The 12,841-nt window shown below is 39.2% G+C and overlaps 1 protein-coding gene and 1 long non-coding RNA gene across 2 annotated transcripts; one reads left to right on the top strand and one right to left on the bottom strand.

Annotated features, from left to right (window-relative positions):
- The first annotated feature begins 5,767 nt into the window (after window positions 1–5,767).
- On the top strand, window positions 5,768–6,703 carry LOC125139566. Its single transcript, XR_007138599.1, has 3 exons — window positions 5,768–5,840; window positions 6,007–6,067; window positions 6,528–6,703. It is a non-coding gene; the product is annotated as an uncharacterized LOC125139566 (long non-coding RNA).
- Window positions 6,704–11,741: 5,038 nt separating this feature from the next.
- LOC125139496 (general transcription factor II-I repeat domain-containing protein 1-like) lies at window positions 11,742–12,470 on the bottom strand. Its single transcript, XM_047803707.1, has 2 exons — window positions 12,389–12,470; window positions 11,742–11,956 (listed from the first exon to the last, which is right to left on the bottom strand). The coding sequence occupies exons 1-2, from the start codon at window positions 12,468–12,470 to the stop codon at window positions 11,778–11,780; spliced, it is 261 nt and encodes an 86-aa protein (XP_047659663.1). The 3' UTR covers window positions 11,742–11,777.
- Between the last annotated feature and the right edge of the window lie 371 nt (window positions 12,471–12,841).

Below are 12,841 nucleotides of genomic sequence, written 5' to 3'. Positions count from 1 at the left end.
TTCAGGCTGATTCCACTCTGTGGCCCACGGACCCCGATGCTTGCTGCCCCCCCCCAAAAAATACTTACGGCCGGCTTCCGTCTCTACACTGCTCACGCTCAGCGCGGACCCGCCCAGGAGCAACGCCATGTTGACAAAGTCCAAGAATGACTCTATCTCCCGGCTAGATGGCATTAAACGGCGTACCTTGCTCTCCAGTCCATGCCTGAAAATGTCTTTTAGGGCCTTCTCCCCAAATTTGACCTCGTTGCACAGGTCCAAGAATACCTCCGTGTATTCCTCGACTGGGGCGTCCTCCTGACGTAGACAAAACAGGATTTCTGCTGGATCCATGTGGTTGGTTGTTCTGTCACGGTGGGACACGGTGGGACAAAGGCGAGTGAGGATCCAAATGCAGTTTAAGGTTTTAATAAACAAAACACAAACAAACAGTAGGCAGGCAAAACAGATCGGGACACTGAACAGGAACAGAGAACGACACAGACCAAACACCAACACAAACACCAACACAAACACCAACAACGACCAACAACCGTGAACAAAAGTGAACAGACAGAGTAAATATAGTGGACAGGAGCCAATAACAAAGCAGAGACGATTAGAGACAAAGACAAGACACCTGAGGAAGAGATGGAATGTAATTAGTGTCCATGGTGAGCAATGAGTGGGCGGAGCAAAACAATTAACATCAGGGAGAGACGGCAGACAGAAACTAGTTTTTGTTTTTTCCCGGTGCATGTTGGACTCCGGCAGGGCTGCCCTTTGTCACCGGTCCTGTTCATTATTTATATGGACAGGATTTCTAGGCGCAGTCGGGGGCCGGAGGGAGTCAGGTTTGGGGACCACAGGATTTCGTCTCTGCTTTTTGCAGATGATGTTGTCCTGTTGGCTTCTTCAAATCAGGACCTTCAGCATGCACTGGGACGGTTTGCAGCCGAGTGTGAAGCGGCGGGGATGAGAATCAGCACCTCCAAGTCCGAGGCCATGGTTCTCAGCCGGAAAAGGGTGGCTTGCCCTCTTCAGGTTGGTGGAGAGTTCCTGCCTCAAGTGGAGGAGTTTAAGTATCTTGGGGTCCTGTTCACGAGTGAGGGAAGGATGGAGCGGGAGGTCGACAGGCGGATCGGTGTATCTTCCGCAGTGATGCGGTCGATATACCGATCTGTTGTGGTGAAGAAAGAGCTGAGCCGCAAGGCGAAGCTCTCTATTTACCAGTCGATCTACGTTCCTACCCTCACCTATGGCCATGAGCTTTGGGTCATGACAGAAAGGACAAGATCCCGGATACAGGCGGCCGAAATGAGTTTCCTCCGCAGAGTGGCTGGGCGCACCCTTAGAGATAGGGTGAGGAGCTCAGTCACTCGGGAGGAGCTCAGAGTAGAGCCGCTGCTCCTCCACATTGAGAGGGGTCAGCTGAGGTGGCTCGGGCATCTGTTTCGGATGCCTCCTGGACGCCTCCCTGGGGAGGTGTTCCGGGCATGTCCAACCGGGAGGAGGCCCCGGGGAAGACCTAGGACACGCTGGAGGGACTATGTCTCTCGGCTGGCCTGGGAACGCCTCGGTATTCCCCCGGAAGAGCTGGAGGAAGTGTCTGGGGAGAGGGAAGTCTGGGCATCCCTGCTTAGACTGCTGCCCCCGCGACCCGGCCCCGGATAAGCGGTAGAAAATGGATGGATGGATGGATGGATGAACTATCAAATTACAGACCTATCTCACACCTTCCGTTTATGTCTAAAATACTTGAAAAGGTTGTGTCTGTTCAACTGAGCTCCTTCTTACAGGAGAGCAATATCCTTGAAGAGTTTCAGTCAGGTTTCAGGCCCCATCATAGCACAGAAACTGCACTTGTTAAAGTTACAAACTACTTGTTCCTAGCTTCGGACCAAGACTTTATGTCACTATTAGTTCTACTTGACCTTAGTGCTGCATTCGACACTATAGACCACAACATTCTTCTAGATCGCTTACAAAATTACACAGGTATTCATGGTCAGGCTTTAAGTTGGTTTAGATCCTACCTGTCTGATCGATACCATTTTGTAGAATTAAATGGTGAATCCTCCAGTTTATTACCAGTTAATTATGGGGTCCCTCAAGGATCAGTTCCAGGACCTCTGCTTTTCTCTATATACATGCTTCCATTAGGGAACATTATTAGAAGACATGGGATTAGTTTCCATTGTTATGCTGATGACACACAGTTATATATCTCATCAAAACCAGATGAAATAGCCACAGTGTCCAAATTAACTCAGTGCCTTAGAGAGATATAAAAGACTGGATGAGCTGCAACTTTCTATTGTTAAACTCCGATAAGACAGAAATACTACTCATAGGTCCAAAAACCATTGCAAAGAAACTCTCACAACTTAACTCCCATTTTTCCATTGTACTAGTAACTCGACAGTGAAAGACCTCGGTGTTATATTAGATAGCAACTTGTCTTTTAAAAATCATATCGCTCATACTACCAAAACAGCGTTCTTCCAAATAAGAAATATTGCCAAGCTGAGAAAGATCCTGTCTGTATCTGATGCTGAGAAGCTAGTTCATGCCTTCATGATCTCTAGACTGGACTATTGTAATGCATTACTAGGTGGTTGTCCTGAATCTTTAATAAATAGGTTACAGTTAGTCCAAAATGCAGCTGCCAGAGTTCTCACTAGGACAAGAAAGTATGACCATATAACCCCAATTTTATCATCTCTACACTGGCTACCTGTTAAGTTTAGAATTGATTACAAACTGCTGCTACTTACGTACAAGGCTCTTAATGGTTTAGCTCCCATGTATCTAACTAGTCTTCTAACACGTTACAATCCTTCACGCTCTCTGAGATCACAAAACTCAGGACTTCTGCTAGTTCCCAGAATATCTAAGTCTACTAAAGGTGGTAGAGCGTTTTCTTATCTAGCTTCCAAACTTTGGAAGAGTCTTCCTGATAGTGTTCGGGGCTCAGACACACTTTCCCAGTTTAAACGTAGATTAAAAACTCATCTCTTTAGTCAGGCGTACACATAATACATCCTATCGTATCATGCACCAGTACACCAGACCTGCACATTTTTATGAACAGCAGATATGTTAATCCCTTTCCACTGCTTCTCTCTTTGTACCTATCCCGAGGCATCCAGACATTGTACCAGCTCCCAACGTCCTCTGTGGGACGAAGCCTTTGGACGTCCACTGAGCCGAGGCCGACTGTAAGAATCCTGAGACATCTCCAGTTAGACTCTGTGATACTAAGGAGATCCGAAGTCCATGATCCTTACACCAATACAACATTTAACTGACTGAATATTACAATCACACCCCCAGTGTCACCCATATGAGGATGGGTTCCCCCTTGAGTCCGGTTCCTCTCAAGGTTTCTTCCTTTACCAATTTAAGGGAGTTTTTCCTTGCCACTGCTGCCCGAGTCACCTCAGACTTGCTCATAGGGGAATAAATACATACACATTGTGAACTATATATATCTAATAATAATCTAGAATTTTTATTCTGTTAATTCTAATTTCTTTTATTATTTGTTATTTCCTTTATCATTAATTATGTTTACCTTCTGCTCTATGTTTATGTTCTGTAAAGCTGCTTTGAGACAATGTCTATTGTAAAAAGCGCTATACAAATAAACTTGAATTGAATTGAATTGAATTGTCTGTGAAGTGAACATTTCCGTTACTTTCATGGAAGACTAACGAGTCCATATTGTAGGGCTGTGCAATTAATTGCTTTTGATTTTAAATTTAAATTTTGATTCAAACAATTACAAAAACAAGACAATTGAGGTAAAACAATATTGTGCAACAATTTTTGTGCAATTATAAATTGCGCGCTGCTGGACCGATGTGTTTGTAAGGCACTTTGAAGGCACTACTGTTTTGACATGTGTAGCCTATTTTAACACTTACATGATAAAAAGGTTAAATAAATGCATGTTTTCAAAGTCACCGAGTAATTGTGTTAAATTCTTGTGATCATGATTTTTACCAAAATAATCGTGATTATGATTTTGCTCATAATTGAGCAGCCCTACCATATAGATGGGAAAATTACACTTTCTTCCTTGATTGTACTACATGATTAAATATCACAACTAAAAGAACTTTTATGGAACCATCTAGGATTGTACAGTTGCATGCAAAAGTATTCTTGATATTTTTCTATAAAATAACAACTGAGTGAACCACCATCACCAGATGTAATATGTGAAACTGTAAAGTTTTCACTGACTGCTGCTTATACCGTAGGTCAACACCCTTTACAGAGCCCTGGTGGGAGAATCCATATCCCATTTTAGGCATCACCACTTCAGACAAAGAAGTTTGGTAGATGTTTGCCCACAATTAGATGATGGGACCAGATGCCCAGCATGTCCAAAGGTTGGTTCTAGTTCTAACAAGTTCTAACTTTTTTGTTTATACAGAATTATCTGATTTGCAGATATCAATTGCCATTAGGTCATGGAAAATGCAATTATGGTTAAAGTATTATACTAAAACAGTAACAGCATAAGTGTATAAACCTGGTGCAGATACAAAACCAGGATTACTGTAACTGTTTGTTTTCTAGGCGGATGGAGATATGATAGTGACATTGGATGCCAACTTTGGCCTTGTGAGGAAGCAAAACTCAGGGACAAGTGCAGTTCAGCCATTACATGGAACCTGCATGTTTGTTGATGAAAAGGATGTAGAGGAGTACCTGCTATCACATCTTGACAGCTCAAAGCCTCACGGTTAGTCATAGTTGCAGAATACTTTATTAGGACTGAGTCCATAAAATATTAGATTTAACTTGTGGAAAAAGAGCATTATTCCTCCCATAAATTCAATGTTTTCATTAAATCTTTAGGACTGCAGTAACCTTAAGGCTGGCAATGTGTTGAGGTCACAGCAACAAGCAAAGAAACTTGATGTTACAGGAGTGTTTGGAGCATCCTGTCGTCATGAAATGCCCCTAATGTTTGTCAACATGAGCCAAGGAGAACGGCAAGTCTATGCCATTGTAGTGACATCTTTTACTATTTACCCAGTGTTCCAGAATGATGATTCCCCTGTTTGATTCTAGCTATGACTAAAATAGCATGACCCTAACATAAGCCATTTATTTAATTTTTTTAGTCACCAAATATAAACCTCATGGAATGTATATTAGAGATTCCAAAATATTACAAAATGTAAACTTTACCACAATTCTATAATATTCACTAATATAAGAAAACATGAACAGATTTGGATCATTCTGGTGTTCTTATTGAGTATTTAAGGTATTGATTGTGATGCTGGAGATTGTATAATTATTTTTAACTTTTCCTCAGTATAAAGTGTTTTATCATTCACATTTTTCTGTTGATATAGATTAGCCTATCCCCTGTATGTCATCGATGCGTTACTTCAAAGATGAAGGCTGTGGTCTTTAATCCGAAGAGTTGCCAGAGTCACAAAGGAGGTGACTCCATCTCATCGCCTTGACCTACTGACTGGAGTGAAGCCGATCACACACAAATTGGGAAGCATACAGTAAGCAGATTAAACTGTCTTTTCAGAGGTGCAGCTCCTGCAAAGACTAGACAAAGCAGAGAAATCATCGATTCTCGCTCAAGAAGATATCTCATCTTTCATCAGAGAGGCACCAGGTAAACAATACACATAAGAAGCAGGTATCAATAGTTGAAGATAGGAGAATTTTTCATTCCATTTACAAGTGCATTTTGCACAAGAGTATGTAGGATTGATGTGCATCTTGGTTTCTGTTATTTTTGTTGTGTAGTGTTGGTTTCTGAAGGAGACATGGAGAGATGGAAAAAAGGGAGATGTAGCTAGCCCAACAGAAACCAATAAGTAAGGAACTGAAGTTAATGTCTTGAATACTGTAAGAAGGTCATGAATATTATTAACAAAGAATATTGCAAATGTTATACTTAGCTTACAGGATTATATTTTATTACTGTACATGGAAAGGTATGTGATGAAGTAACATGAAATGTCTTCTTTATTTGTTCTCCAGACACTGTCTGTAGATGAAAAAGGGACTACATCATCAGACTGATTCAGTTCTACAAGTTCAAGTAAGAGTTCAATGTGGTTATGTAAGACTATGGTAATTACAGCTGTCTTTATGTGCCCTGCTGATGTGCTTCAACATGTGATTATAGTAACAGCATAGTTTTGAAGGAAACTGTCACCAGTGGTTATAAATGAAGATTTGCAATAATAATTGCCATTAGACTCCCCAAGGAGGTAGATAGATCCAACAAGAGACTGAGACAGGCAATAAAAGAATACAACAGCATTCAATGGCCCCCGCAAATGAGCATCTTCCCTGCGACAATTGATTTTCAGGAAGCATGTGTTTGCTCTTGGCATGTCTATTTCTGCTTTGATGACACTGTAAGTACAGTTACTTAACACTAGTAACCACACAGCAGTCACTCTGTTAACCATCTGACAAACTAACTACCTGCCAATCATATTAGAAACCACCGGGTAAGATGACATAGCACTTTGTTTTCTTTTGTCTTCTTCTAGATTGAAGAAGATGATGTTTCGAGGAGTCTAAAAAGGCGAGGGATTGAAGCCGTACATATGAAGACTCGGGCAGCTGAGGAAAAGCACATGCTTTACCAGGAAATGAGAAGTGTAACTGAACACCTCCATCAGCAGCATGCCTTTCTGTGCTCTGCCATCAAAGACACTGAGCAGCCTGGTGCAAAAGCTGCTCTCATTCAACGTCTCCATCAGCTGGAAAGAAAACGACATCAAGCCATTGTGATGTTTCACCCACATGTACCAGACATTGTTCCTGCAGACAACCCCCACTTGTGTCAGGCCCTCCCCATGCCAAGCATACAGACACTGGTATACAATAATGATAGTGATAATGATGACAATGAGGATGAATATGATAACTAGCACTGCAGATTTTTTTTTTTAATTTCCAGTTGAATCCTTTGAAACAAATACTATATAGGTTTGTAAAAAATACAATTATTTCCAGAATGAGTTATTGTCATGTTTTCAGCCATTGTCACAGCACACTTGAGAGGTCAATGACTCGTACAATGATTTTACAGTCATAATCCACAAGACAGTGTGTCACATACAGTAGGTTCTTACATAATGATTATTGGCTTGAAATGCTCCTGAATTAAGTTTGTGGATTAATACTTTTTTATCTTCCCATTGGCTGCTTTTATTTTATTTTTACGTTCTTTGTTCAGTGAATTTGTATTACATTTAGTTTTATATAGTTCATTGCTATGGTGGTTGCTATTGACCCTGCTATCACTGAAACCATCTAGCCAGAACCGCTGTTTCCATCCAAATTCTACCCCAAACCTAACCGTAAATCACGTAGCTGTATCCCATCTAGCCAAAAACACTGTTTTGGCTAAAATATCTTAAAAACAGCTTATTTACATTTGCTTAATGTAGATCATCTAGATGTACTATAATTAATAGTTTGGCTGAACTAGATGTTGATATATTCAGTAGATAAATGTTTTTACAGCCCTACTTTGCACACCAGAAAAACTACAATTTTAGTGCTGATTAGTGTCAAGCTGCATTGCGCACCTGTAGGGAATTGTAGTTTTTAAAACATTTGTTTTTCTTATAATTGGAGGTTGTAAATAGTGAATTGAGAGCACAGTGAGGAGTTTAGGGGATTGTAAACACATTTATGCAATAAAATGTTAAATATTTAATTGTTTAATAGGTTTAAATTCATTTTAACCATATTTGACAGTGTCCCAAGTTGTTGACTATATTGACATGATAACTGAGGTCAAGAGCTCTCATTAACAGTTGGTCCCATGTCTGTAGCCCCTTTTGTTGCCTACTTATAAGCCTTGAAAAATGCACCAAGGTGATAAGCCTTGAAAAAGGTCAGTATTTCAAAGCAGGCGCCATGTAGATTCTTCATACTGACATGTTATTCTCCAGGTCAAGACCTTTCTAACGATGTATTTGGCTTAGCTCTACAACAAACTTTTCATGTTCTCATTTCAATGTACTCAAGCCATCTCAGGTGTAGTTTCAGAGAGCACTTTGAAGGTTCAATAGGGTTAGATAAAATAAAGCTTTTTGTTTGTTTGTTTGTTTGTTTTTGTCTGTTTATTTCTGGCTGTGTAAACAGACCCCACACCTTGAGGAATACCTGGTCAGTGGTCCACACACACAAACTGTGCTTTTCTGTTTGGGCTTATATGCATAATCTATCTATTTATGTTAATGCTGCTATGATAATTAAAAAAATACCATTAATAAATAAGACCATAGTCTAATGGGTAGTTGTCTCTGATTGTAGGCTACTTGTAGTAGATGACTATTAGGCCCATTGGTTGCCAAGACCTAGATTATACATAACCTAGATTATACATAATGTATGCTCTCTTGTATCTTCTGTAACCTATTTATTTCTGTTAAAATGTTTTCTTTTGAGCTCTTCCAAAAATTGGCAAACAGGCCTATTTAGTTTACCCATTAGAGTACCATTTCCCTCCTTCCAAAACCTGTCACTGTGAGAAAGTAAATGCTTCAGCTATGTGTGCCAAATCTAGTATATGAAGCCTATGTATTGTTTCATGTTCCTTCTTGTCCAGGTTTCTAAGCACAAAGACAGGCCTGAGCAGTTATTCAAACTATACCATGAATGTCTATGGATATAACATCATCATCCTCATCATCGTTCATAGCAACCATTATATTTAAAGTTTAAAAATTAAATTGTACTGTTCAACTGTATATCTAAGTATCCACAGATATCACTACTGCTCTGACATTAACCAACTTTTCGATATCCATTTTGCCAAATACCTCTCAGTGACAGCAAGACTGCGCAAAAGAAGTGAAAGTTATGTGAAGTATCTAATCATAACATGAAATCGAACTGTGACTCACTGCATTGAAAAGTATGGTGAGATCCTTGCCAACACCCAACCCTACTGAACCATTGATAAAAGATGAAACAATAGGCTACTTATCATTTACAACCTGCGGACTAAATTCAGTACAATAGATATTAATTGGTCCCCACATGTCCCAGGTAAAGGGGACCACACTTATGGTGCCAACAAATGACAACAATAAATAAAAATTAGTGAATGAGTGAAAAAAATGAGTGAATGAAAAATCAGTTTTATTCTGATTCTTAAGTGTAATCGGTACAACAAATTTGCAAGAACAAGATTAAATGGAACTTGATACATTTAAATAAAAAACGTGTGTTTGTAGGGATGGGGTCATGAACAAAGTAAAAACAACTCAAACAAGTTGGAACATAAAACATCTTGTTAACCCATCTTGTTTCCTATCACTGATGCAGCGCTTCAGGGTGTTTGCATGGTGTCTTGACACTGGCATTTAAGACATGTTTTTTTTAAAACCACATGCAGTGTGTGACCATGATTGGCACACTGTGCACTGTGACCCTGAACACCACTTCTTTGGAACATTCTTCTTCCTGTCATCGAAATGGATGTGGCAGACACAGCACAGATTGCCTCCATCTATCAAATAAAAAACAAATATTTTTAAGTCAAGCCAGTTACTCATGAGCATAATTAAAGTAACATTTCAAAGGCATTTTATTCATTTGTAACCATTGCCAAATTAAAATGTGGGTATTGCATATACCCATCTTGCTGACACTTAATCATAAGATACAAGCAGGTCAACAAAGAAGAATTCCTGTGGCCCATTTCAGAAAGTGGCATTGGTGTAAACCTAAAACAAGCAAAACTCTGGGTTTCCAATTGAGGAATTTATGTAAATCAAACCTGATTCAGAAGTGTAACTCAATTTTCAAAAATCTCATCACCACTTTGTTATTCAGCCCTATTTCACATTAATGCAGGTTTATGATTTATTACTAACTGTAATGCCATAACTCATACAGTCGTAGGCCGTAGTCCTAAATGAAAGAATCGGAGTCTGATTTGTCGCAATGTGTCACTGTCTACTGGATTGTTTCCCTTTAAAAATGTTGTGGTCTATGGTTCTGTTACAATATCTGTTCTTGTTAAAGTAGTGTAATCTGTTGAAACTACCTGTTTTTATCCATGTTGCTGCCTCCAAACCAGGTCTACATGGCCTGGGCTACTTTGAGGATGAGCTTATTATTCTCAATGGGACGTAAAAATCTAAACAATTTGAAAAGAAACCTTCATCTGCAGTCATCACGATGGCTACAGTAGTGGCTGTTTCTGAGGACTGTTTTTCCAGCTCTGTACCTAAAGAACATAAAACACAACACAATAACACTTTCTTAATACAAATTCTGAATCTAAATTACAAATTCATAATGCAATTTGTCAGCATTTATATTGTCAATAGTTAATTAGTAAATTGTAGATTAAAAATAGATACAGTATCATTCAGTGTTTGCATCTAAATCTCAACAGCCAATTCAAAGTGTAAAATTATCAGAATACTAACCATATAAAAGATGTTAAATGTCACCTGAATAAATATTGTATCTATAAATTGTAATTTTCAAACAAGTGAGCTTTTCTCTTTATGTCAGTGGCAGACTTAAAGGAAATACCATTTTCACACATGGCCTCTAAAATTTCTTCTGCTGACTGCGTCTGGACAACATCTGCTGTGTCTGTTGATTTGTAGATATTAAACTATCACACACATTTCATCTTTTGACTTCATTTCATTATTTCAATAATGTGGTCAAATGTGCAGTATAATGACCAAAATTACATATCTATTAAATGATGCTCCTTAAGTTTAATGTTTTTATTTTAATCTTTAAATAAATATATAACAACTCAGCGTACCTTCTGCACCCATGACCTCTGACATTCCTTCTGCTGTGTCAGTGGTGTTGCATTAGGCAGCATCTGATTGATATGTTTAGGGAAAAAACACTTAGTAGCATAAGCATAACAAATAATTGGTCTTCCTGCATTACAGGAGGAAAAAAAAATCACACAGCAGTATTAATGAAGGAATATAATTCACAGGAATTTTATACATAGAATTCAACCGTTGCAAAGGGCCTTCACAATCACTAGTCAAATTCAACTAAACAGCTACTGTATAGGATATTCTGGAGAGGTGCCTTTTTAGAAAATGTGTTGCACTATAATGAGGAAACTCCAACTGAGAAATAGTGTCACATGACTCACATCCCTTACAAACTGTCATAGATTCAGGTTATAGATTCTGTATGTGTCTGTTTCAATTGAATTACATTTATTTTTTTATAGCACCAATTCATAACAAAATACTTCACAGAAAAGTTGTCATTGGGGCAGTACCTTTTAGGTACAAAAGTGTACTCTTGAAAAGGTACTGCCCCAATGACAACAGAGGTACATACTGGTACAGTACCTCATAGGTACATATCTGTACCTAAATGTGTACCAGTGAGAAGAAGGTACAACATTTCTACCTTTTTTTTTTTTTTTATAAAAGTGCAGTGGCAACTTCCTTTTAATAGGCAGCAACCTCAAGCAGACCCATGGTTCAGAATGGGCAGCCATTTACCTCTACTGGTTGGGGTGAAGGGACAGAGAGAAATGCAATGGCCGGCCCACACTCTAAAAATGGCTGGGTTATTTTTGTATGCATGTTGGGTATTGGACAGAACACACCGCTGGGTTAACATTGACCCAATACCGGGATGTTTTAACCCAACTACTGGGTTATTATACCCCATGGTTGCATAACAACAACCCAACATTGGGTCATTTTTTTCCCCACTTTACATAGAGCCAAATGATCTGCCGAAACACAAGTGGAGAAACACAACCACTGTTAATCTCACTTACTGATTTCAAATGAAATCTCCTCAGCAGCTTGCAAAATGGCCTCCAACTGATTCCTTCCATAATAGGATGGCTTTTTGAAAGTAAGGCTGTTGGGAAGTCCAGCAACTTTAATTGTCATTCCCTGATTCACCAGGGATTGGTAGGGGAGCCTTACAGTACCTCTGGCCTCCTCTGAAAGACACGAGCAAACACATGCATGTACATGTTACACATTGTAACACAGTTGGACAATTGTGACTCTCCCATCCTGTTGATAGCCAGTGTACAGGCTGTTAATCGTCATTTTGGTAAGGTGTCATAATCGTATGGCTGATGGACACAAATAAGTTATTGATTTGATAATAATGCCATGGATTCATGAAGGTATATTAGGTTGTCAAGACTTAAAAAGTGTTTGAACATATGCTTACTATATTTTTGGTTAAACGGATCTTGCACTTTTTTCAGCAGCACATTGACCTCAACTCTGGTACTCGATGTTGCGGCTGAGGAGCTGGCAATTACAACAATTAATTTTATAAAACTCTATTATGTATATTTGCACTATTACAAACCTGAGTCCATTTCTGTGAATATATGGATATTCCATATAACCAATATTACCTTTGAACTGCAGTGCAAAGTTGTTCACTGTGTCTGTTGAGTCCAGGAAATCTGCAGCTCCTTTGCTGCTCAGCTCATACATCTCTAAGCTGGACTGTCGATCAAAAGATAAAACAGCTGTTTCCACACCCAAATCCTCAAGCTTGGACACCTATACAAAAATAGTAACTAATTGTATACATTCATTTTTCACAGTAACATTAGCTCAGTGTAGTATATATGCTTTAGCTATGATTTGTACTAATATACTTGTCTTCAACCCTGCTCCTGCAGGGCCCACTATCCTGCAAAGTTTAGATCCAACCCAGCGTCAACACACCTGCCTATAATTTACAAGTGATCCTGAAGCCCTTGATTAGCTTGTTCAGGTCTTTTTGATTGGGGTTGGAGCTAAACTCTGCAGGACAGTGGCTCTGCTCTAGATGGGCTCTGTTGTTATTGATTCTTTGCGGA

The sequence above is a fragment of the Tachysurus fulvidraco genome, chromosome 19 (genome assembly GCF_022655615.1).
Source record: "Tachysurus fulvidraco isolate hzauxx_2018 chromosome 19, HZAU_PFXX_2.0, whole genome shotgun sequence".
Lineage (NCBI taxonomy): Eukaryota > Metazoa > Chordata > Actinopteri > Siluriformes > Bagridae > Tachysurus > Tachysurus fulvidraco.
This window is presented reverse-complemented; position numbering and strand designations above follow the sequence as displayed.

Coding starts and splice junctions, on each gene's coding strand:
- LOC125139496 (XM_047803707.1), bottom strand. CDS start 12,470: ATGTATGAGCTGAGCAGCAAAGGAGCTGCAGATTTCCTGGACTCAACA. Junction 11,957..12,388: donor CTTTGCACTGCAGTTCAAAG/GTAATATTGGTT, acceptor CGTGTCTTTCAG/AGGAGGCCAGAGGTACTGTA.